The 26,258-nt window shown below is 45.6% G+C and overlaps 1 protein-coding gene across 3 annotated transcripts; it reads left to right on the top strand.

The window, feature by feature from the left end:
- Positions 1–1,439: 1,439 nt before the first annotated feature.
- LOC123425135 (putative pentatricopeptide repeat-containing protein At3g01580) lies at positions 1,440–6,772 on the top strand. 3 transcript variants are annotated; one of them, XM_045108812.1, is made up of 9 exons: positions 1,440–4,120; positions 4,445–4,543; positions 4,665–4,788; positions 4,924–5,072; positions 5,265–5,346; positions 5,603–5,733; positions 5,889–5,998; positions 6,082–6,161; positions 6,262–6,772. In XM_045108812.1, the coding sequence occupies exon 1, from the start codon at positions 1,587–1,589 to the stop codon at positions 3,777–3,779; it is 2,193 nt and encodes a 730-aa protein (XP_044964747.1). In that variant the 5' UTR covers positions 1,440–1,586; the 3' UTR covers positions 3,780–4,120; positions 4,445–4,543; positions 4,665–4,788; positions 4,924–5,072; positions 5,265–5,346; positions 5,603–5,733; positions 5,889–5,998; positions 6,082–6,161; positions 6,262–6,772. The 3 variants fall into 3 exon arrangements, with proteins under 3 accessions (XP_044964747.1, XP_044964745.1, XP_044964746.1); XM_045108810.1 differs by having other exon boundaries at positions 5,883–5,998; XM_045108811.1 differs by having other exon boundaries at positions 5,594–5,733; positions 5,883–5,998.
- Positions 6,773–26,258: the final 19,486 nt, after the last annotated feature.

The raw sequence follows: 26,258 nt of genomic DNA, 5'->3' as shown, positions 1-26,258 counted from the left end.
CAGAGCGTAATATAGGAGGTTTTTACATGGGCCGGCACAGTCCAAGATTTTTTGATTTGTGAAACATTTTCTATTACTTACCGGTGGCATGGTGGGTAATTTTTGCAAACTTTAGGGATAATTTTCATGACGGACGACCAGAAACCGTATTTGTTTTATGCTTTACTAGCAAAACGGTCCATGCGTTGCAACGGGAGAAAGAAATACCACACGCTTTTAATTTATAAAAAATGGTTTATAATCTGAGAATTTATAGTTACGACACAAATAAAGATGGTCTTATCCTACAAAAATGCAGTTCAATATTTCACAGGTCTTCTATCTTAACACGGCTTGCATGTAGATTTAATACGTACAAAGAATCAGTCAAATGATCTCCAGTTTCATCTCTAATCCTGATTTTCTTGACGTGTTCATCTCCAACCTGGATGAGTACCGGTATGAAAGAAAGACGAATAATGACTTATTTATTAAGATTGCACCCTAGATAGTATTTTTATTAAACGTTTAACAGATAAAATAATATAATATTTAAATTCTACATATTTTTCTAATCAAATTCCATATATAATTTGTTAAATTTGGAGTTACGGTTTAAAAGTCATGAGTATTTTAAAAAACATTATATATATACTACGAGTTTAATGTCATAAACAGTAAGGGCTTTTTTGTAAAATCATCTCGGTGATTTTTCCGACGGAAGCGATAACCTCTTTATTATGGGAAAAGCTAACCATCAGCCGGCGGATTATAATGGCCGCATCAGCCACCTCCCCCGTAAGACACGCGTTCGAGTGACTATGCGGTTCTGCAACAAAGACTATGTTTCTTAAACATATGTGATGTTGCAGTGGTCTACTATAGATTTATGTTCTGACCATCCGGCCGCCGCCAGCCGCCCATGCCGTCCATGAACGTTGCAAAAAATTTCCGCAACTTGACCTTTGTTGTAAAAATTCCTGAAACATGACCTTTGTTGCAAAAAATTCTCCCGCAAAAGTACCTATGTTGCAGAAAGACGAAGAAAAAAAATCCTGCAACAAGCAAATTGTTTTTGAAACTCGACGGTTGTTTCAGGAATTAACGGGTCCAAAGTTTATTTCTTGCAACAAAGCGAAAGTTTCTGCAACTCAGCCATCGTTTCAGGAATTATGAGGTGCCTGACCGGAGCAGATCCGGCGTCACGTGTAGATCGGACGGCCCTCCAAGTGGTGGATGTTTAGTAAACATCCACCGGTGGATGCGTAGCAGGCCCCTTTTATTATTAGGTAAAGATTATTATGGAGAGATAAGTACATGCCATGCACACATGTTAAACAATTTACAATTGCACCTACTTCAAGATCACATTGCAGTTATCCACGATTTCACCGGCTTCAGCTTCAGGATCTCTGCCAAATGCTTCACCAGCTGGTTCCTCACATCCAACTGCCGGTCCTCGGTGATTATAGCGGCAATGGTGGCACCGGCTACAAAGGCCTTGACGATGGAGGCGGCGGCTACTACGGCGGCAATGGTGGCGGTTGGTGCCAGCCAGCCAGGACGGCGGCGTTGGCTTCAACGGTTTGGGCGGACACGAAAACGAAATGAAAACTGGCATGGCAGTCCGTCAGTCAGGTAATCAGGTTCCACGCTTGGCTGAAACTTTTCAAGCGACTTGCTTCTCAGCCGTCAGCCGTCAGGAGCTCCCCCCGATGCTCTTCTCCGCCGTCAGGCACGGGCTCAAACCGCGGCCACGGTTCCCTCCTCCTCCTGCCGCCTCGCCAGCGAAGGCTCCCGCTTCCCCTTGCGGCGCACACCGCCGCGGCTCTCACGCAGACGCCTCGCACGCGTCGCTGCTCCTCCGGCTGCGGTCGGGCCCCGCCCTCGCCGAGGCCCGGCGGCTGCACGCCGCTGTGCTCGTCGGCGGCCACCGCCACGGCGCGGTCCTCTCCGCTCAGCTGGTACAGGTGTATGCTAGGCTCGGGCAGACCGGGCACGCGCTTCGCGTGCTCGACGGAATGCCCAGGAGGAACTCCTTCGCGTGGAACGCCGCGATCAAGGGCCTCGTTGACGCGGGGCGCTTCTCCGAGGCGCTGGAGACGTACCGGGCGATGGTCGACGATGGCTCGGTTGCGGCGGATGGTTTCACGTACCCGCCCGTCATCAAGGCGTGTGCCGTGCTCGGAGCGGTTGAGCAGGGCCGGGTGATCAGAGATCACGTGGAGGCAGGCGTTGCCAGTGGCGACGCGACGCCCAACGTGTTCGTGCAGTGCGCGCTCGTCAACATGTTTGCCAAGTGTGGGTGCTTGGGCGAGGCGAGGAGTGTGTTCGAGAGCATGCAAGAAAAGGATGTGGTTGCATGGACTGCGATGATCGGAGGAGCCGTGCATGCAGGAGATTGGCTCGACGCGATGTGTTTGTTCAATAGGATGAGATCAGAAGGGTTCTCGGCTGATTCGGTGATCATTGCCACTGTCATCCCAGCATGTGGCAGGGTGAAAGAGTTGCGAGCTGGAACGGCATTGCATGGATGCGCGGTGAGATGTGGTGTTGCTGATGATAACTGTGTTTCCAATGCTCTGGTTGATATGTACTGCAAGTGTGGCTGCCTGGAGATGGCTGATTATCTGTTCCGTTCTATCTATTTCAAGGATGTTGTCTCTTGGAGTACATTGATTGCGGGGTATTCGCAGAACGGAATGTATCATATGAGTGTCAGTTTGTTTACTGAAATGGTTGCTGCAGGGTTAAAACCAAATTCCAATACCATGGCAAGTATACTTCCGAGTCTTTCTGGCCTGAAATTGTTCAGGCATGGAAAAGAGGTCCATGGCTTCTCCTTGAGATATGGACTTGACCAGAGCAAGTTTCTAGGGAGCGCATTTATTGACTTCTACAGTAGACAAGGATTCCTAAGGGAGGCAGCAACTGTATTTGAGCTCATTCCAAAAAAAGATTTGGTTATATGGAATTCAGTGGTTGCAGCGTATGGCGTGAATGGGGATACAGATTCTGCACTGTGTGCATTTAGGGCGCTACAGAAAGCAGGATTTAAACCTGATCATGTGACTGTTATTTCAGCTCTTCCAGTATGCAATCACCATTCCAGGCTCATTCAGGGTAAGGCACTACATGCTTATGTCGTTAGGCGTTATATGAGTTCTATCTGCTCAGTCTGTAACGCGCTTATAGATATGTACTGCAAATGCTGTTGCCTAGAAAAGGGCAAAGATATTTTTCAGCTGATGACAGAGCGAGATACTGCTACATATAACACATTGATTTCTTCTTTGGGAAAGCATGGCCATGAAGATCAAGCCATAATGTTATTTGATCAGATGAAGAGAGATGGAATTGCTCCTGACAAAGTCACTTTTGTGGCTCTACTATCTTGTTGCAGTCATGCAGGCCTTACTGAGAAGGGCTTGCACTTTTACAACTCCATGTTACAAGACTACAACATTTCCCCAGATAAGGAGCATTACTCATGTGTTGTTGATCTTTACAGCAGATCTGGGAAACTTGACGATGCTTGGAAGTTCATTTCAAGTTTGAGGGAAGGGACAGAAATAGATGTTCTTGGATGCCTCTTGGCGGCTTGCAGGGTGCATAACAGAATGGACATTGCTGAGCTAGTTGCAGAAAGAATATTTGAAAAGAACCCCAGTGATCCTGGCTACCATATTTTGCTGTCCAATATATATGCTGATGCTGGAATGTGGTCTGACGTGACGAAGATCAGAACTATAATAGAAGAGAGGAGTTTGAAGAATAAAACAGGAAACAGTTTGATTTGACTTGTTCAGATATAATTCATGGATCGCATATATTTATCTTTTTTTGCTAACCAAGGGAACCATTTATGGTTTGATAAGGAAAAACAACCGCAAGGGCAGTCCAAAAATGTCAGGCTATCATTTATACTGCCAATATTCAGAACTAGAGGAAACACCTTATGGTTGTTACTTTGTTCCATATGATGGATATAGACTGCATTTTTTATAACTGCTGATGTGCACAGATAGTGTCGATCCTGTGGGAACGTATGTCAGAGAAACAGCTACTGTCTTCAGGAAGCTCTTAGAAGATTTTCTTCATAGGAAACAATTTCATATCTGTGGATACAGACGAATAAAAGGTGAAATGGATAATATTTAGTGCATTGTACTTCTTTTGGTCTCATTAGTGCATTGTACCTGCAGTCTTATGCACCTTTTGCTAGTTATTATGCAGTTATAACTGAATAAACAGAGGCAGTGCTAATTTGTTTAAGGTTAGAACTTCACATTTCATTCTCTTTGACTACAATCAGGATTCATATAACATGCTGAATGTCTTCAGTTTGCAGGCCTGTTTTGTTATGCGAACTATTTTTTTCTGGATTGCTTAGTACCCCTGAATCCTTATTGCTCTGTTGGCAACCTAATCTGTTCTAATGCACATTTTCTTTGGTAATTAGCAGGATTGTTTTCATGACTTCACAAAGTACTCTGTTACAATAATGTACAGCTAATGGCATGAAAATCATTATAAGGGAACAAAATGATACTTCTGAGCTCAGGTGATTCCAGAATTGCAGCGCAGTCACTTTACTTTTGTACTTGTGTCGCAGGCAATCGCAATTCCCAATCTACTAGCCTGAAGTTCTTTTATGTGACACCTAAAGTTTTGTTTTCTTATAGTGTTCGGAAGAAACAGCAACAACACCGTCCATGTTTGACGTCCAGAACTCCAAATGTTGATGTTTGCGAAGAAAATATGGAGCTATGCATATTGGATTTTGAGGGCAAAATCAGAACCCTTCCGGTAACTATTTGAATTAACAATGATCCTTTAAAATATCAACCTTACCATGATTCTGGAGCTTGTTCGCCACAGACGCGGCAAATAGATCACGCGGTACATAGACCAGGCATCTAAATGTTGTTTCTCTGCTCGCAGGGTTCCGCATACTACAAAGCATGCCCATGCTTAAATCTGTTCACCTGTTGCTATCATACAGCAGCGACAATGTTTCCATCAAAGAGTGCCAAAAGCGGAAAGAATAAAGTGGATTATGTAAAGCATTCAGATTTCTCTTCCGATTCAAGGTGCGAATACATGCACAATGATAATCTATCGGTGGAATTGTTGAGCCTAGGCAAAAGAGTGGGCTCACTGCATGTCTACATCAGATAGTGGATGCCCTGCCTATCCGATTGTTGCTGCTGTCTGAAGTATGTGCAGAGGATAGCAAAGTTGGTCTATGATTACAGCTTTTGTTATATCCATTCTGTTTCCAGGAATCGGTGGGGCAAGAGGCTGCTAACTCACTGACTTTTATGTCCGTAGCGGCGATGCATGCCGATGCTTCTGGAGAGTCGGGTACGCCCTTTTGACATACTTCCTATCGTTTCTTACTTTTGAAAGCAGAAACGTCGCTGTTTGATCATATTACTTGTTTCTGGAGAACTGTATCCTGTATGACACCACTGTTGAAGAAGAGCTACTGTGACTTTCCATCTCTTGAAATGCTTTCGTGGATCAAATAGTGAAGACTAAATCACTGTGTTTTTCCACTGTGGTTGTTTTATCGCCATCTGTTAATTTATTTAGTTCCTTATGGTCTAAGGTTTGACAGGTTGACTTGCAAGATCCAAGAAAGTAATGACAGCAAGTGGGAATCGTTATCCTGTCCAGGTCACATCTGCACACCAACTCGGAAAGTTCCAATGGCCGGTATGATTTGGGCCACCTGCCCTTCCTGCAACGGTAACCATCTCCCGCCACAGAATCTGGTATTCTCAGTATTATATGCTGTACATAGCCCAAATTAATTGTGATCAATCCTAGAGGCCTAGACTAGAGGGCTAGAACTACGATTTTTATCTTCTGAGGTCAATCATATGTTGAATTGCCAGCTGCAGATATGCCGGAGCAAGCAATGGAAGCTAGCCAGCACATGTTCTGGAGCCTTGCTCTGCACAATTGTCCGCCCTCAGTTTCACAAGAAAAGAAGGAGCTGGTTACTAGGCTGGTTAGCGTTGTTTAAGCTTAAGCTCTTGTGATCATTGGCTCCCTGAAACATAAACAACTGGCACGTCCTACTGTATTGTGCAGGGCTTCAGGGATGGAGCTTGAATGAATGGCACACCCATCCATGTGGGCAGGGCAGATGAGGACGACCTCCTGATTATGAGGTACCGACCCACGCCTTCTCTTCGCGCCGCAGCCACCGACGCTGCTTGAATTCATATCATGCTCATGCTCATGAATTGCTTGGCTGTCCTATTTCACCAGTGAGGGGGAGGTGCTCCTGCAAGAGACAGGCTTGGACGTTTGCTTGATCTGATGATTCGTTGGCTCGTGATTTGGACCTGTGCAGCGCAGTGGCGTTGGGGAGCCCTGTTTCTGCAGTAGGGGCCTGGCCTGGCCCCATTCATGGGCAATGGCAATGGCAATGGTTTGGCGTCCAGCTGGAGTAGCAGGGTATGCACATGCCACGAGAACACCACTTCGGCGTTTGAAATCATCCGAGATGTTCAGTTGTACATTGCGATGATGTGATCTTAGAGCAACTCTAGCAGATTCCGCATCCGTTCACCCGCAAAACGTGTTTGCAGTTTGCGGAAAAACGCCTCTGCGAACCGGCGCGTACGGTCGTGGATGCAGACCCCATATAATGGACCCGTAAAAAAGCATATGGGTCGGCTTTGCGGGGTCTGCTCTGACGCAGCTCATTTCGGACCGGAAAACCTAAATTTGCACCACATATTTGCTAAAATAATGCATTTCTTTGCTTTTCCAACAACATTTGGATACATTAACACCATCACATCTTTGCTATAATAGCAAGACCAAAGAAAACAAGAACCACAAGTATGCATTTTAGAAGATTTCCAACTTCCATAACTGCTCCAACTAGTTGAAGCAATATCTTCTCCATGCATTCATTGTTGATCTGCGGATTCTTCATCTTGCATTCTTCATTCTTCATCTTTAGTTCGAAATAAGTAGACGTTGCACATGCAGCCGCATCATTGTTTTTTATTCTACTAAGGAGTGCATCGACATCTATTAACTTTTTTTCTATCAATAAATCAATGTATTCGCCTTCCTAAAACCAAAATGAGCATCCATATTCCTACACAAAAGAATAACCATGTTTGGAATGAGGATCCGCAATTGAACCAAAGAATGAGATATCGCAAGTGCACGTACCCGTCGTTTTCGCATTTGAAGAACACCCATCCGGGGTGGTTCGGCGTGCCCGAAGTAAGCCGCGGCACTGTCCGCGTGCAGTCGTCGCACTGTATGAGCGGCAACGGCGAGCCACAGAGCCGTTGCGCGAGCGCCGAGCCCGGTGGACGGCCGGACGAATCCATGCCCGCAAATCGTCGGCGGCGCCGGGAGGACGAACATGTCCCTGCATGCGCTGATGTGCCCTTGCCGGGGCTGCGGAAGATGCTCCCCGACCACTCCATCGCTTGGCGCAGCCATCGGCGGCCGGCAAAAGCCAAATCCGGCGGCCGAAATCTTGGGCCAAGGGGGGGAGAGGGGGGGTGGTTGGTGGGGAAAATGCGGGCTGAAATGTCCCCCCCCCCAACCGCTTCCCGCTTATATGCGGGCACCGTAGCGGCGAGCGGGGAATCCGCGAATACACGGGTTGAGGCTGAGATTTTGCCGCGCCCCGCAAAAATATTTACGGACCGGGACGGGAGCGGGGTCTGATCGGGCAGGTTTTTCCGCCCCGACCAATACTTTAGCAGTTATTTTACGGGCCGGGGCGGGATGCGGGGTCTGCTAGAGTTGCTCTTACGGTGTCAAGACGGGTTAGGAGTAGATCTGAATGCCAGTGTGTAGTTTGTTTTCTGTTTCCTAGTAGTATGTTGTGGCCTGTGTGGCTGGGTTGATGGTGGTTTTAGCATCACGGCTAATGCCTACACAAGCTGAACTAGCCGAGACCAACCTGTAAACATAAACTGATACTGCCAAAAGCAACACCGTTATGATGCGGTTAGGTCACATCTTTATACTTGTAGGTATAGCGACTTTGTTGGTCTCGAAGATGGCTTTGTGTTGATCTTTATATTTATTTTGTTGTTGAATAACTTAATAAAAATAGCTGCATGCATCATTTTCATGTAGAGGCCAGGAATAATCCTTCTTTTCTGAAGAAAAAATAATACTCCTAAAAGCGACGCCATTTTTTTCTCTCAGTCCTGCAGGCAAGGCATCTACCACTAAGACTTTTGGGTTAGAGAACATGCGAAGGCATCAATAGATAGATCCTCCAGGTATGCGTTTTACTTTAGTTCTTATTATTGTTCCAGGTCAGCCGTCCAAGTCCAACCGTCCTCTAGATCCACGAGAACATGTCACGGAATAAACAGCACTCGTTGTCTCGATTCCCGGTCATAATGCGAGCTTAGCTAAGCTCGGCTCAGTTGTCATGAATGATAACGAGCGAAAGGCGTCTAACAATTGGTCTCCAAAATTCTAGTAGCCCGGCCCTCGATCTCTTGCATGATTTGATTTATATATCGAGCCGCGGACCGTTGTGGAGGAAACAGGCCATGGATCCCTCTAGGAGTACGTAGCTACCACTATACGTACGTAATGACATGATGGGACTAAACACTGAGAGCTAATAATGCCCCGTCAGTCCAAAAGAGATCTTGCCGGTGCACCCACCCCGGATGCCTGCCTGCGCTGTGGCATGATGAGGGGCTTTTGGTGCGTCCGGTAGACGTTGCTGTCATGCCAACTCGTTCCGTCTCAAAGCCCAACAAGGTGGTGGGTTGTTTACCATTGTTGCCCCTTGTTTCCCCCTTCGATTTTCTTGGACGTGCATGCCGACTTTGAACGTGTTTGGTTGCCTGCATCGTTTTCTTTTCATTTAGTTAGGTCTGTTTAAGCATATACAGATAAATAAAAAATTAACATATGCATGTTGATTGGTTGCCTGCATGTCCTCTTTCTACATAGTAACGACGCCTCTACACACCATGTTTGGTTGCTCGCGTTGTATGTGATTACACGAGTGCACGTTGTTTGTTACATACGAGCATAGACTTGTGCTCACCTTGTACCCTACTTGGTGAGCTTACCAATACCATTACACCTTACACACATTCACACCGAGCACACCAACGCCACAACACAACTATGACGACGAACTGAACGAAGATGATGAAGTTCTTGAACCCTAACGGTCGATCCACCTTGCCAACCGCAACCTTGCTACATGAATGCTTTCACACATACTTGAAGTAAGCATCTTCTGCTGCCTGCCTAGTCTTAAACCCTCCTATGTGGTTGTTGTTGCCGTACCTGAAACTTGATTGTTGCAAGCTTCCCATGAACTGTAAACCCCTGGAACCCTACCTTCAAACACCACATACCACTTGCCCTGGCACAAGAGCAATAAGTTCAAGCAACAAGCACTACAACACACATACACCAAGCAATGAAGAACTCTAGGAGCAAGCAGTGGAGCAGAAGAGCATTAGTAAGCATGCATGATCATAGCAAGTTCAACCTACACTACTTTGGTGTCATCCTACCACCACATCCAAAAGAGGGTGTATTCCTACCACCACAGGTTCGTAATCACCGCAAGGATCACCGTGAGGGGTCAGTATATAGCACCTTACCAAAATATACAAACCATAAGATTGTTTTTAAGCCCTAACTACACAAAATATATGTCATCATCGTCATCGTCGTCCTTGTTGCCATCGCCGTCGAGGATCATGCACGACGTCGCCACCAGCAGAAGAAGCACTAGTGGTAGTGCTTGCCCAGCCAGGTCCTCAACCAGAGCATCCTGTGGGCTAGTCCCATGACAACAAACCCAACACCCTCGGCTTTGTTGTCCAGCAGGTGGCTGAGAGCCACCATGAGAGCCTCTTGGATGAATTCCCTTGATTTGTGGGCAAGAGACCTTGGTGGTCGCGTTCCTAGCTGGGTTGCGCACTGGACGTGTCTTTGGCCCCGAAACATTGTCGGGGCGAGATAGATTTTTCGGACTATCAGGTAAGTCTGAAAGATGACTCATCGGGGCGTAAACCGTCCTCAACTCAGGTGGCTGGTGCGGGGAGCCCGTAACCGGGCACTTGACGATCTTGGTCAAGTGTGTGATAGACGGGATGTAAATTTCCCCGTCGTCGGGTCTAACCCGATCTGATCATAGACCGTAACCTGGTCGTTCATCATGCCCATGACTTGTATCTGATCGAGTAGTTCGTATAGCACCGAAGTTTCGGCGGAGCTCACGCCGCCTATCAGTTCGGATTTAACCCATGTCACTGATCCCCTGGTGGCGCTCAAGGTCACTTCCAGAGTGTTCTCGGCTGAGATGCGTTCCGACGTGTTTACCACGTCGGACTCTAAGGTCGGGGTGGGGACGCAGGTCGTCCCGGTGGCGACATTCGCGGTTTCCGATGCCGAAGTATCGGGACCCGCAGGTTCCTCGAGAGGACCTAGAGTCTTGTTTATGCAAGATATCACCAGGCGCCAGTGGTGAACTCTAGGTTCCCGAACTTGACCTCCTAGCCGGGGGTAAAGTTCTCGACCAGGCCGAGGTGGACGACCGGATCGGCATGCACAACAACGCTTCCAAAAGCGAAGATTTGCCCGGGACGAAGACATCCCTGTTGTGTTGGGGAACGTTGCATGCGAAACAAAAAAATTCCTACGCACACGAAAGACCTATCATGGTGATGATCATCTACGAGAGGGAGATCGGATCCAAATACCCTTGTAGATCGCTAAGCGGGAAGCGTTAAGGAAAGTGATTGATGTAGTCGACCGTCTTCGCAATCCAATCACGATCCGTCCCACGAACTCCGTTCCTATTTAGTACCGAATGGACGACACCTCCGCATTCAGCACACGTACAACTCAGTGAAGATCTCCGCCTTCTTGATCCAACAAGAGGGGAGAAGAGGTAGCTGAATTCTCCGGTAGGGCGATGGCGTGACAATGATGGTGGTGGAGCTACTCCGGCAAGGCCTCACCGTGCTGGACTAATCTAGCTACGGGATGTCGAAGTTGTGGAGGGAGAGAGAGCTGCACTTTGGCTTGAGTGCCAAAAGCCTCTCTCACCTCCACTATATATAGGTGGGAGGGAGGGGGCAGCGCCCTAGGGAAACCCCTAGGGTTTCGGCTGGCGCAAGAGGGACAGGGAGGAGTCCTCCTCCAACTCCACTTGGAAGGAGTCCTCCTTCCCCAAATCGGATTGGCCTCCTCTCCTTGCCTTTTCTTCCACTTCGGCCGACCTAGGCCCTCTTGGGATGGCCACCAGCCCACTAGGGGATGGTGCGCCACCCTTGGGCCCCTTTTGGTCTTCTCCCGGGTGAGTGTCCCCTCCCGGTAGAACTCCGGAACCCATTCGTCACTCTCGGTACTTTACCGGTAATGTCCGAAAACCTTCCAGAAGCCAAATGGATACTTCCTATATATCAATCTTCGTCTCTGGACCATTACGGAAACCCCCATGATGTTCGGGATCTCATTCGGGACTCCAAGCAACCTTCGCTTACCAACATCAATAATTCAGCTATACTGAAACATCACCAAACCTTAAGTGTGTAGACCCTGCGGGTTCGAGAACTATGTAGACATGACCTAGACACTCTCCGGTCAATATCCAATAGCGGGACCTGGATGCCCATATTGGATCCTACATATTCTACGAAGATCTTATCGGTTGAACCTCTATGTCAAGGATTCATTTAATCCCGTATATCATTCCCTTTGTCCTTCGGTATGTTATTTTCCCGAGATTCGATCGTCGGTATCCTCATGCCTATTTCAATCTCATTACCGATAAGTCTCTTTACTCGTTCCGTAATACAAGATCCCATGACTAACTCTTTAGTCACATTGCTTGCAAGGCTTTGTTTGTGATGTTGTATTACCGAGTGGACTCTGAGATACCTCTCCGCCATACGGAGTGACAAATCCTAGTCGTGATCCATGCTAACTAAACGGACACTTCGGAGATACCTGTAGAGCACCTTTATAGTCACCTAGTAACGTTGCGACGTTTGATACACACAAGGCATTCTTCTGGTGTCAGTGAATTACATGATCTCATGATCATAGGAATGTATACTTGACATGCAGAAAGCAGTAGCAACAAAATAACACGATCACATGTTACATTTATAGTTTGGGTCTTGTCCATCACATCATTCTCCTAATGACGTGATCCCGTCATCAAGTGAAAACACTTGTCTATGGCTAGGAAACATTAACCATCTTTGATCAACGAGCTAGTCAACTAGAGGCTTACTAGGGACAATATTTTGTCCATGTATCGACACATGTATTTATGTTTCCATTCAATACAATTATAGCATGGATAATAAACGATTATAATAATAACTATTTTATTATTGCCTCTAGGGCATATTTCCAATAGTCTCCCACTTGCACTAGAGTCAATAATCTAGCATCACATCTCTATGTGATTTACAATGTAACAAATTTAACACCCAAACAGTTCTGGTGTTGGTCATGTATAGCTCCTGGAAGAGGCTTAGTCAGCAGGTCTGCAACACTCACATTCGTGTGCACTTTGCAAATCTTTATGTCCTCTTGCTTGATGTAATCGCGAATCGCATTGAGGCATCGTTTTATGTGTCTGGTCCTCTTGTGAATCCTTGGTTCCTTGGCTAGAGCAATGGTACCACTATTGTCACAGAACAGATTTAACAGATCGAGTGTGCTTGGCACAACTCCAAGATCTGTCATGAACTACTTCATCCAGACACCCTCCTTAGCCGCCTCTCAGGCAGCTATGTACTCCGCTTCGCATGTAGAATCAGCTACGTGTTGGAAATATGCCCTAGAGGCAATAATAATTAGTTATTATTATATTTCTTTGTTCGTGATAATCGTTTATTATCCATGCTATAATTGTATTGATTGGAAACACAATACTTGTGTGGATACATAGACAAAACACTGTCCCTAGTAAGCCTCTAGTTGACTAGCTCGTTGATCAAAGATGGTCAAGGTTTCCTAGCCATAGGCAAGTGTTGTTACTTGATAACGGGATCACATCATTAGGAGAATCATGTGATGGACTAGACCCAAACGAATAGACGTAGCATGTTGATCGTGTCATTTTGTTGCTACTGTTTTCTGCGTGTCAAGTATTTGTTCCTATGACCATGAGATCATATAACTCACTGACACCGGAGGAATGCTTTGTGTGTATCAAACGTCGCAACGTAACTGGGTGACTATAAAGATGCTCTACAGGTATCTCCGAAGGTGTTCGTTGAGTTAGTATGGATCAAGACTGGGATTTGTCACTCCGTATGACGGAGAGGTATCTCGGGGCCCACTCGGTAATACAACATCACACACAAGCCTTGCAAGCAATGTGACTTAGTGTAAGTTCTAGGATCTTGTATTACGGAACGAGTAAAGAGACTTGCTGGTAAACGAGATTGAAATAGGTATGCGGATACCGACGATCGAATCTCACGCAAGTAACATACCGAAGGACAAAGGGAATGACATACGGGATTATATGAATCCTTGGCACTGAGGTTCAAACGATAAGATCTTCGTAGAATATGTAGGATCCAATATGGGCATCCAGGTCCCGCTATTGGATATTGACCGAGGAGTCTCTTGGGTCATGTCTACATAGTTCTCGAACCCGCAGGGTCTGCACACTTAAGGTTCGACGTTGTTTTATGCGTATTTGAGTTATATGGTTGGTTACCGAATGTTGTTCGGAGTCTCGGATGAGATCATGGACGTCACGAGGGTTTCCGGAATGGTCCGGAAACAAAGATTGATATATAGGATGACCTCATTTGGTTACCGGAAGGTTTTCGTGCATTACCGGAAAAGTTTGGGGCTCATCGGTAGTGTACTGGGAGTGCCGAGAGGGGTGCCGGGGACCATCAGGAGGGGTATCACGCCCCAAGGGGTCTCATGGGCTATGGGAAGAGATAAACCAACCCCTAGTGGGCTGGAATAAGTTCCCACTAAGGCCCATAAGGTTTGAGAAGAAAAAAACACAAGGTGGAAAGAGTTTCCAAGTGGGAAGGTGGAATCCTACTCCAAGTAGGATTGGAGTAGGACTCCTCCACCTCCAATTTCGGCCAAACCTTTAGGTTTCGAGGCTGCCTCCTCCCCTCCCTCCCTCCTATATATATTGGGGTTTTAGGGCTGATTTGAGACAATTTTTGCCACGGCAGCCCGACCACATACCTCCATGGTTTTTCCTCTAGATCGTGTTTCTGCGGAGCTCGGGAGGAGCCCTGCTGAGATTAGATCACCACCAACCCCCGGAGCGCCTTCATGCTGCCGGAGAACTCATCTACCTCTCCGTATCTCTTGCTGGATCAAGAAGGCCGAGATCATCGTCGAGCTGTACGTGTGCTGAACGCGGAGGTGCCGTCCGTTCGGCACTAGATCGGAGCGGATCGTGGGACGGTTCGTGGGACGGATCGCGGGGAGGATCGAGGGACGTGAGGACGTTCCACTACATAAACCGCGTTTCTTAACGCTTCTGCTGTGCGATCTACAAGGGTACGTAGATCGGAAATCCCCTCTCGTAGATGGACATCACCATGATAGGTCTTCGTGCGCGTAGGAAAATTTTTGTTTCCCATGCGACGTTCCCCAACACTACGATGCTTTGCTTGGAACTGCACCAGCTTACCGCACCCCCATTAAGAATAAATATGTATCCGGTTTGTGACTTAGAGTCATCCGGATCAGTGTCGAAGCTTGCATCGACGTAACCCTTTACGACGAGCTCTTCGTCACCTCCATAAATGAGAAACATTTCTTTAGTCCTTTCAGGTACTTCAGAATATTCTTGACCGTTGTCGAGTGCGTAGATGTCTTCTCGAGTAGAACACAAAAGTTTTTGTGGGCGGTGATGTGCGTTTTGCTGCCCTCCTTAGTCTTTTCTTGATTCCGCGGTATTGTTGGATCGAAGCAGCTCGGACCGACATTACTCGTACGCTTATGAGAGACTGGTTTCATCGCTACAAGTAACTCCGTTGCTCAAAGATGACCGGCGAGTGTCGGTTTCTCCAACTTTAGTTGAATTGGATTTGACCGAGGAGGTCCTTGTATGAGGTTAAATAGCAATTCATATATCTCCGTTGTGGTGTTTGCGTAAGTAAGATGCGATCCTACTAGATACCCATGGTCACCACGTAAAACATGCAACAACAATTAGAGGACGTCTAACTTGTTTTTGCAGGGTATGCTTGTGATGTGATATGGCCAACGATGTGATGTGATATATTGGATGTATGAGATGATCATGTTGTAATAGTTAATATCGACTTGCACATCGATGGTACGGCAACCGGCAGGAGCCATAGGGTTGTCTTTAAACTAATGTTTGTGCTTGCAGGTGTGTTTACTATATTGCTAGGACGTAGCTTTAGTAGTAATAACATGAGTAGCACGACAACCCCGATGGCGACACGTTGATGGAGATCATGGTGTGGCGACGGTGACAAGAAGATCGTGCCGGTGCTTTGGTGATGGAGATCAAGAAGCACATGATGATGGCCATATCATGTCACTTATGAATTGCATGTGATGTTAATCCTTTATGCACCTTATCTTGCTTAGAACGACGGTAGCATTACGAGGTGATCTCTCACTAAAATTTCAAGACGAAATTGTGTTCTCCCCGACTGTGCACCGTTGCGACAGTTCTTCGTTTCGAGACACCACGTGATGATCGGGTGTGATAGACTCAACGTTCACATACAACGGGTGCAAAACAGTTGCACACATGGAACACGCGGGTTAAGCTTGACGAGCCTAGCATGTGCAGACATGGCCTCGGAACACATGAGGCCGAAAGGTCGAGCATGAATCGTATAGTTGATATGATTAGCATAGAGATGCTTACCACTGAAACTATTCTCGACTCACGTGATGATCGGACTTGAGATAGTGGATTTGGATCATGTACCACTCAAATGACTAGAGAGATGTACTTTTTGAGTGGGAGTTCTTAAGTAATATGATTAATTGAACTAATTGTCATGAACATAGTCTAATGGTATTTGTGAATTACGATGTAGCTTGCGCTATAGCTCTACTGTTTTTATATGTTCCTAGAGAAAATTTAGTTGAAAGTTGATAGTAGCAAACTTTGCAGACATAGTCTGTAAAACCGAGGATTGTCCTCGTTGCTGCGTAGAAGGCTTATGTCCTTAATGCACCACTCAGTGTGCTGCACCTCGAGCGTCGTCTGTAGATGTTGTGAACATCCGACATACACGTTTCTGATGACTACACGATAGTTCAGTGCAAAATACTTAATGGCTTAGAAGCGAGGCGCCGAAGACGTTTTGAAACGTCACGGAACATAAGAGATGTTCTGAAGAGATGAAATTATGATTTCATGCTTGTGCCCTTGTTAAGAGGTATGAGACCTCCGACAAGATTCTTTGTCCACGAAGTAGAGGAGAAAAGCTCAATCCTTGAGAGTCTGCTCAGATTATCTGAGTACGACAATCGCTTGAATCAAGTGGGAGTTGATCTTCCAGATAAGATAGTGATGGTTCTCCAAAGTCACTGCCACCAAGCTGTGAGAGCTTCATGATGAACTATAACATATCAAGGATAGATACAATGATCCTTGAGCGATTCACGATGTTTGACACTGCGGAAGTAGAAATCAAGAAGGTGTTGGAAATATGCCCTAGAGGCAATAATAAATTAGTTATTATTATATTTCTTAGTTCATGATAATCGTTTATTATCCATGCTATAATTGTATTGATTGGAAACACAATACTTGTGTGGATACATAGACAAAACATTGTCCCTAGTAAGCCTCTAGTTGACTAGCTCGTTGATCAAAGATGGTCAAGGTTTCCTGGCCATAGGCAAGTGTTGTCACTTGATAACGGGATCACATCATTAGGAGAATCATGTGATGGACTAGACCCAAACTAATAAGACGTAGCATGTTGATCGTGTCATTTTGTTGCTACTGTTTTCTGCGTGTCAAGTATTTGTTCCTATGACCATGAGATCATATAACTCACTAACACCGGAGAAATGCTTTGTGTGTATCAAACGTCGCAACGTAACTGGGTGACTATAAAGATGCTCTACAGGTATCTCCGAAGGTGTTAGTTGAGTTAGTATAGATCGAGACTGGGATTTGTCACTCCGTGTGACGGAGAGGTATCTCGGGGCCCACTCGGTAATACAACATCACACACAAGCCTTGCAAGCAATGTAACTTAATGTAAGTTGCGGGATCTTGTATTACGGAACGAGTAAAGAGACTTGCCAGTAAACGAGATTGAAATAGGTATACGGATACTGACGATCGAATCTCGGGCAAGTAACATACCGAAGGACAAAGGGAATGACATACGGGATTATATGAATCCTTGGCACTGAGGTTCAAACGATAAGATCTTCGTAGAATATGTAGGATCCAATATGGGCATCCAGGTCCCGCTATTGGATATTGACCGAGGAGTCTCTCGGGTCATGTCTACATAGTTCTCGAACCCGCAGGGTCTGCACACTTAAGGTTCGACGTTGTTTTATGCGTATTTGAGTTATATGGTTGGTTACCGAATGTTGTTCGGAGTCCCAGATGAGATCACGGACGTCACGAGGGTTTCCGGAATGGTCCGGAAACGAAGATTGATATATAGGATGACCTCATTTGGTTACCGGAAGGTTTTCGTGCATTACCGGAAAAGTTTCGGGCTTATCGGTAGTGTACCGGGAGTGCCGGGAGGGGTGCCGGGGACCATCGGGAGGGGTGTCACGCCCCAAGGGGTCTCATGGGCTATGGGAAGAGATAAACCAGCCCCTAGTGGGCTGGAATAAGTTCCCACTAAGGCCCATAAGGTTTGAGAAGGAAAAAACACAAGGTGGAAAGAGTTTCCAAGTGGGAAGGTGGAATCCTACTCCAAGTAGGATTGGAGTAGGACTCCTCCACCTCCAATTTCGGCCAAACCTTTAGGTTTTGAGGCTGCCTCCTCCCCTCCCTCCCACCTATATATACGGAGGTTTTAGGGCTGATTTGAGACGACTTTCTCACGGCTGCCCGACCACATACCTCCATAGTTTTTCCTCTAGATCGCGTTTCTGCGGAGCTCGGGCGGAGCCCTGCTGAGACGAGATCATCACCAACCTCCGGAGCGCCGTCACGCTGCCGGAGAACTCTTCTACCTCTCCGTCTCTCTTGCTGGATCAAGAAGGCCGAGATCATCGTCGAGCTGTACGTGTGCTGAACGCGGAGGTGCCGTCCTTCGGTACTAGATCGTGGGACTGATCGCGGGATTGTTCGCGGGGCGGATCGAGGGACGTGAGGACGTTCCACTACATCAACCGCGTTCACTAACGCTTCTGTTGTACGATCTACAAGGGTACGTAGATCACTCATCCCCTCTCGTAGATGGACATCACCATGATAGGTCTTCGTGCGCGTAGGAAAATTTTTGTTTCCCATGCGACGTTTCCCAACAGTGGCATCATGAGCTAGGTTCATGCGTAGATGTCTTCTCGAGTAGAACACAAAAGTTTTTGTGGGCGGTGATGTGCGTTTTGCTACCCTCCTTAGTCTTTTCTTGATTCCGCGGTATTGTTGGATTGAAGCGGCTTGGACCGACATTACTCGTACGCTTACGAGAGACTGGTTTCATCGTTACGAGTAACCCCCTTTGCTCAAAGATGACTGGCAAGTGACTGTTTCTCCAACTTTAGTTGAATCGGATTTGACCGAGGAGGTCCTTGGATGAGGTTAAATAGCAACTCATATATCTCCGTTGTGGTGTTTGCGTAAGTAAGATGCGATCCTACTAGATACCCTCGGTCACCACGTAAAACATGCAACAACAAAATTAGAGGACGTCTAACTTGTTTTTGCAGGGTATGATTGTGATGTGATATGGCCAACGATGTGATGTGATATATTGGATGTATGAGATGATCATGTTGTAATAGAAATATCGACTTGCACGTCGATGGTACGGCAACCGGCAGGAGCCATAGGGTTGTCTTTATACTAACGTTTGTGCTTGCAGATGCGTTTACTATTTTGCTAGGATGTAGCTTTAGTAGTAATAGCATAAGTAGCACGACAACCCCGATGGCAACACGTTGATGGATGATCATGGTGTGGCGCCGGTGACAAGAAGATCGTGCCGGTGCTTTGGTGATGGAGATCAAGAAGCACGTGATGATGGCCATATCATGTCACTTATGAATTGCATGTGATGTTAATCCTTTTATGCACCTTATTTTGCTTAGAACGACGGGAGCATTATGAGGTGATCTCTCACTAAAATTTCAAGACGAAGTTGTGTTCTCCCCGACTGTGCACCGTTGCGACAGTTCTTCGTTTCGAGACACCACGTGATGATCGGGTGTGATAGACTCAACGTTCACATACAACGGGTGCAAAACAGTTGCACACGCAGAACACTCGGGTTAAGCTTGACGAGCCTAGCATGTGCAGACATGGCCTCGGAACACATGAGACCGAAAGGTCGAGCATGAATCGTATAGTTGATATGATTAGCATAGGGATGCTTACCACTGAAACTATTCTCGACTCACGTGATGATCGGACTTGAGATAGTGGATTTGGATCATGTACCACTCAAATGACTAGGGAGATGTACTTTTTGAGTGGGAGTTCTTAAGTAATATGATTAATTGAACTAATTGTCATGAACATAGTCTAATGGTCTTTGCGAATTACGATGTAGCTTGCGCTATAGCTCTACTGTTTTTTTATGTTCCTAGAGAAAATTTAGTTGAAAATTGATAGTAGCAAACTTTGCAGACTTAGTCTGTAAAACCGAGGATTGTCCTCGTTGCTGCGCAGAAGGCTTATGTCCTTAATGCACCACTCGGTGTGCTGCACCTCGAGCGTCGTCTGTGGATGCTGTGAACATCCGACATACACGTTTCTGATGACTACACGATAGTTCAGTGCAAAGTACTTAATGGCTTAGAAGCAAGGCACCGAAAACGTTTTAAACGTCACGGAACATAAGTGATGTTCTAAAGAGATGAAATTGTGATTTCATGCTTGTGCCCTTGTTAAGAGGTACGAGACCTCCAACAAAATTCTTTGACCACAAAGTAAAGGAAAAAAGCTCAATCGTTGAGCGTGTGCTCAGATTGTCTGAGTACGACAATCACTTGAATCAAGTGGGAGCTAATCTTCCAGATGAGATAGTGATGGTTCTCCAAAAGTCACTGCCACCAAGCTTTGAGAGCTTCGTGATGAACTATAACATATCAAGGATAGATACAATGATCTTTGAGAGATTCGCGACGTTTGACACTGCGAAAGTAGAAATCAAGAAGGAGCATCAATAGTTGATGGTTTGAAAAACCACTAAGTTTCAAGAAAGGCGAGGGCTAGAAGGGATACTTCGTGAAACGGCAAAACAGTTGCTGCACTAATGAAGAGACCCAAGATTAAACCCAAACCCGAGACTAAGTGCTTCTGTAATAAGGGGAACAGTCACTGAGGCAGAGCAACTCTAGATACTTGGTAGATAAGAAGGCTGGCAAAAGTCGAGAGAAGTATATTTGATATACATAATGTTGATGTGTACTTTACTAGTACTCCTAGTAGCACGAGGGTATTGGATACTGGTTCGGTTGCTAAGTGATTAGTAACGCGAAATGAAAGCTACGGCATAAACGGAGACTAGCTAAAGGTGAGGTGACGATACGTGTTGGAAGTGTTTCCAAGGTTGATATGATCAAACGTCACACGCCCCCTTTACCATCGGGATTGGTGTTGAACCTAAATAATTGTTATTTGGTGCTTGCGTTAAGCATGAACATGATTGGATCGTGTTTATTGCAATACGATTATTCATTCAAAAGGAATAATGGTTACTCTATTTGCTTGAATAATCACCTTCAATGGTTTATTGAATCTCGATTGTAGTGTTACACATTGGTGCCAAAAGATACGAGTTAAATGATGATAGTACCACTTACTTGTGGCACTGCCGCTTGAGTCATGTTAGTATAAATTGCATGAAGAGGCTCCATGCTGATGGATCTTTACTCACCTGATTTCGAATCACTAGTGACATGCAAATCATACCACATGAGCAAGGCCTTGTTTTCATTGAGATGAAACAAGATAGTAACTTGTTGGAAGTGATACATTTTGATGTATGCAGTCCAGTGAGTGTTGAGGCACGCAGTGGATATCATTATGTTCTTACTTCACTGACGACTTGAGTAGATACAGGAGTATTTACTTAATGAATCACAAGTCTGAAATATTGAAAAGTTCAATTCTGTTTCAGAGTGAAGTTCGTCGTAACAAGAGGATAAACTGTCTACGATATGATCATGGAAATGAATATCTGAGTTACGAGTTTTGGTACGCAGTTAAGACAATGTGGAAATTGTTTCGCAGTTCATGCCACTTGGAACATCATAGTGTGATGATGTGTCTGAACGTCATAGCCATGCACTATTTGGTATGGTGCATACTATGATGTCTCTTGTCGAATTACCACTATCGTTTATGGGTTATGCATTAGAGACAACCGCACTCACTTTAAATAGGGCACCGCGTATTTCCGTTGAGATGACACAGTGTAGACTGAGGTTTAGAGAAATCTAAACTATCGTTTCTTGATAGTTTGGGTCTTCGACACTTATGTGAAAAAGTTTCAGTCTGATAAGCTCGAACCCAAAGCGGATAAATACATCTTCATAGGATATCCAAAACAGTTGGGTACATCTCCTATCTCAGATCCGAAAGCAAAGTGTTTATTTCTAGAAACGGATCCTTTCTCGAGGAAAGGTTTCTCTCGAAAGAATTGAGTGGGAGAGTGGTAGAACTTGATGAGGTTATTGAACCATCACTTCAACCAGTGTGTAGCAGGGCGCAGGAAGTTGTTCCTGTGGCGCCTACACCAATTGAAGTGGAAGCTGATGATGGTGATCATCGAGCATCAGATCAAGTTACTACAAGCCTCGTAGGTTGACAAGGTCGCGTACTACTATAGAGTGGTACGGTAACCCTGTCTTGGAGGTCATGTTGTTGAGCAACTGTGAACCTACGAGTTATGGAGAAAGCGATGGTGGGCCCAGATTCCGACAAATGGCTGGAAGCCATGAAATCCGAGAGAGGATCCATGTATGAAAACAAAGTGTAGACTTTGGAAGAACTACTTGATGGTCAGAAGACTATTGAGTAAAGATGGGTCTTTAAAAGAAGACAGACGATGATGGTGATAAGTCACTATTAAGAAAAGCTCGACTTGTCGCAAAGATGTTTTCGACAAGATCAAACTGTTGACTATGATGAGTCTTTCTCACTCGTAGCGATGCTAAAAGTCTGTTAGAATTATGTTAGTTGTTGATGCATTATTTATGAAATATTGCACATAGGATGTCAAAACATTGTTTTCTCAACGGTTTCCTTGAGCAAACATTGTATGTGATACAACCAGAAGGTTTTGTCGATCCTAAAGATACTAGCAAGGATGCAAGCTCCAGTGATCCTTCAATGGACTGGTGCAAGCATCTCGGAGTTGGAATATACACTTTGATGAGATGATCAAAGATTTTGGGTTTGTACAAGGTTTATGAGAAACTTGTATTTCCAAAGAAGTGAGTGGGAGCACTATAGAATTTCTGATAAGTATATGTGGTTGACATATTGTGGATCAGAAGTAATGTAGAATTTCTGTAAAACATACAAGGTTGTTTGAAAGGAGTTTTCAAAGGAATACCTGGATTGAGCTACTTGAACGTTGAGCATCAAAGATCTATGGAGATAGATCGAAAGCGCTTAATGGAAGTTTCAACAAGATGCATGCCTTGACAAGTTTTTGAAGGAGTTCAAAATAGATCAGCAAAGAAGGAGTTCTTGGTTGCGTTGTGAGGTGTGAATTTGAGTAAAGACTCAAAACCCGACCACGGCAGAATAAAAGGAATAGACGAAGGTCGTCTTCTATGCCTTAGCCGTAGAATCTAAAGTATGCCATGCTGTGTACCGCACCTGATGTGTGCCTTGACTCAAAGTATGTTGAAAGGTACAGAGAGTGATCCATGATTGAATCACTAGCAGCGGTCGAAATTTATCCTTAGTAACTAATGGACTAAGGAACTTTTCTCGATTATGGAGGTGGTTAAAGAGTTTGTCGTAAAGGGTTACGTCAATGCAAGCTTTGACACTAATCCGAATAACTATGAGTAGTGAAACGGATTCGTATAGTAGAGTAGATATTTGGAGCTTTTCCGAATAGCACGTAGTAGCAGCATCTATAAGATGACATAAAGATTTGTAAAGAACGCACGGATCTGAAAGTTTCAGAACCGTTGACTAAAACCTCTCTCACGAGCAAGACGTGATCAGACCCCATAACTATATGGGTGTTGGATTCGTTGGAATCACATGGTGATGTGAACTAGATTATTGACTCTAGTGCAAGTGGGAGACTGTTGGAAATATGCCCTAGAGGCAATAATAAATTAGTTATTATTATATTTCTTAGTTCATGATAATCGTTTATTATCCATGCTATAATTGTATTGATTGGAAACACAATACTTGTGTGGATACATAGACAAAACATTGTCCCTAGTAAGCCTCTAGTTGACTAGCTCGTTGATCAAATATGGTCAAGGTTTCCTGGCCATAGGCAAGTGTTGTCACTTGATAACGGGATCACATCATTAGGAGAATCATGTGATGGACTAGACCCAAACTAATAAGACGTAGCATGTTGATCGTGTCATTTTGTTGCTACTGTTTTCTGCGTGTCAAGTATTTGTTCCTATGACCATGAGATCATATAACTCACTAACACCGGAGAAATGCTTTGTGTGTATCAAACGTCGCAACGTAACTGGGTGACTATAAAGATGCTCTACAGGTATCTCCGAAGGTGTTAGTTGAGTTAGTATAGATCGAGACTGGGATTTGTCACTCCGTGTGACGGAGAGGTATCTCGGGGCCCACTCGGTAATACAACATCACACACAAGCCTTGCAAGCAATGTAACTTAATGTAAGTTGCGGGATCTTGTATTACGGAACGAGTAAAGAGACTTGCCAGTAAACGAGATTGAAATAGGTATACGGATACTGACGATCGAATCTCGGGCAAGTAACATACCGAAGGACAAAGGGAATGACATACGGGATTATATGAATCCTTGGCACTGAGGTTCAAATGATAAGATCTTCGTAGAATATGTAGGATCCAATATGGGCATCCAGGTCCCGCTATTGGATATTGACCGAGGAGTCTCTCGGGTCATGTCTACATAGTTCTCGAACCCGCAGGGTCTGCACACTTAAGGTTCGACGTTGTTTTATGCGTATTTGAGTTATATGGTTGGTTACCGAATGTTGTTCGGAGTCCCAGATGAGATCACGGACGTCACGAGGGTTTCCGGAATGGTCCGGAAACGAAGATTGATATATAGGATGACCTCATTTGGTTACCGGAAGGTTTTCGTGCATTACCGGAAAAGTTTCGGGCTTATCGGTAGTGTACCGGGAGTGCCGGGAGGGGTGCCGGGGACCATCGGGAGGGCTGTCACGCCCCAAGGGGTCTCATGGGCTATGGGAAGAGATAAACCAGCCCCTAGTGGGCTGGAATAAGTTCCCACTAAGGCCCATAAGGTTTGAGAAGGAAAAAACACAAGGTGGAAAGAGTTTCCAAGTGGGAAGGTGGAATCCTACTCCAAGTAGGATTGGAGTAGGACTCCTCCACCTCCAATTTCGGCCAAACCTTTAGGTTTTGAGGCTGCCTCCTCCCCTCCCTCCCACCTATATATACGGAGGTTTTAGGGCTGATTTGAGACGACTTTCTCACGGCTGCCCGACCACATACCTCCATAGTTTTTCCTCTAGATCGCGTTTCTGCGGAGCTCGGGCGGAGCCCTGCTGAGACGAGATCATCACCAACCTCCGGAGCGCCGTCACGCTGCCGGAGAACTCTTCTACCTCTCCGTCTCTCTTGCTGGATCAAGAAGGCCGAGATCATCGTCGAGCTGTACGTGTGCTGAACGCGGAGGTGTCGTCCGTTCGGTACTAGATCGTGGGACTGATCGCGGGATTGTTCGCGGGGCGGATCGAGGGACGTGAGGACGTTCCACTACATCAACCGCGTTCACTAACGCTTCTGCTGTACGATCTACAAGGGTACGTAGATCACTCATCCCCTCTCGTAGATGGACATCACCATGATAGGTCTTCGTGCGCGTAGGAAAATTTTTGTTTCCCATGCGACGTTTCCCAACAGTGGCATCATGAGCTAGGTTCATGCGTAGATGTCTTCTCGAGTAGAACACAAAAGTTTTTGTGGGCGGTGATGTGCGTTTTGCTGCCCTCCTTAGTCTTTTCTTGATTCCGCGGTATTGTTGGATTGAAGCGGCTTGGACCGACATTACTCGTACGCTTACGAGAGACTGGTTTCATCGTTACGAGTAACCCCCTTTGCTCAAAGATGACTGGCAAGTGACTGTTTCTCCAACTTTAGTTGAATCGGATTTGACCGAGGAGGTCCTTGGATGAGGTTAAATAGCAACTCATATATCTCCGTTGTGGTGTTTGCGTAAGTAAGATGCGATCCTACTAGATACCCTCGGTCACCACGTAAAACATGCAACAACAAAATTAGAGGACGTCTAACTTGTTTTTGCAGGGTATGATTGTGATGTGATATGGCCAACGATGTGATGTGATATATTGGATGTATGAGATGATCATGTTGTAATAGAAATATCGACTTGCACGTCGATGGTACGGCAACCGGCAGGAGCCATAGGGTTGTCTTTATACTAACGTTTGTGCTTGCAGATGCGTTTACTATTTTGCTAGGATGTAGCTTTAGTAGTAATAGCATAAGTAGCACGACAACCCCGATGGCAACACGTTGATGGATGATCATGGTGTGGCGCCGGTGACAAGAAGATCGTGCCGGTGCTTTGGTGATGGAGATCAAGAAGCACGTGATGATGGCCATATCATGTCACTTATGAATTGCATGTGATGTTAATCCTTTTATGCACCTTATTTTGCTTAGAACGACGGGAGCATTATGAGGTGATCTCTCACTAAAATTTCAAGACGAAGTTGTGTTCTCCCCGACTGTGCACCGTTGCGACAGTTCTTCGTTTCGAGACACCACGTGATGATCGGGTGTGATAGACTCAACGTTCACATACAACGGGTGCAAAACAGTTGCACACGCAGAACACTCGGGTTAAGCTTGACGAGCCTAGCATGTGCAGACATGGCCTCGGAACACATGA

The sequence above is a fragment of the Hordeum vulgare genome, chromosome 2H (assembly GCF_904849725.1).
Source record: "Hordeum vulgare subsp. vulgare chromosome 2H, MorexV3_pseudomolecules_assembly, whole genome shotgun sequence".
Classification (NCBI taxonomy): Eukaryota; Viridiplantae; Streptophyta; class Magnoliopsida; order Poales; family Poaceae; genus Hordeum; species Hordeum vulgare.
Note: the sequence above shows the minus strand (reverse complement) of the source record. Positions and strands in the feature narration are given on the sequence as shown.

Coding starts and splice junctions, on each gene's coding strand:
- LOC123425135 (XM_045108812.1), top strand. CDS start 1,587: ATGAAAACTGGCATGGCAGTCCGTCAGTCAGGTAATCAGGTTCCACGC.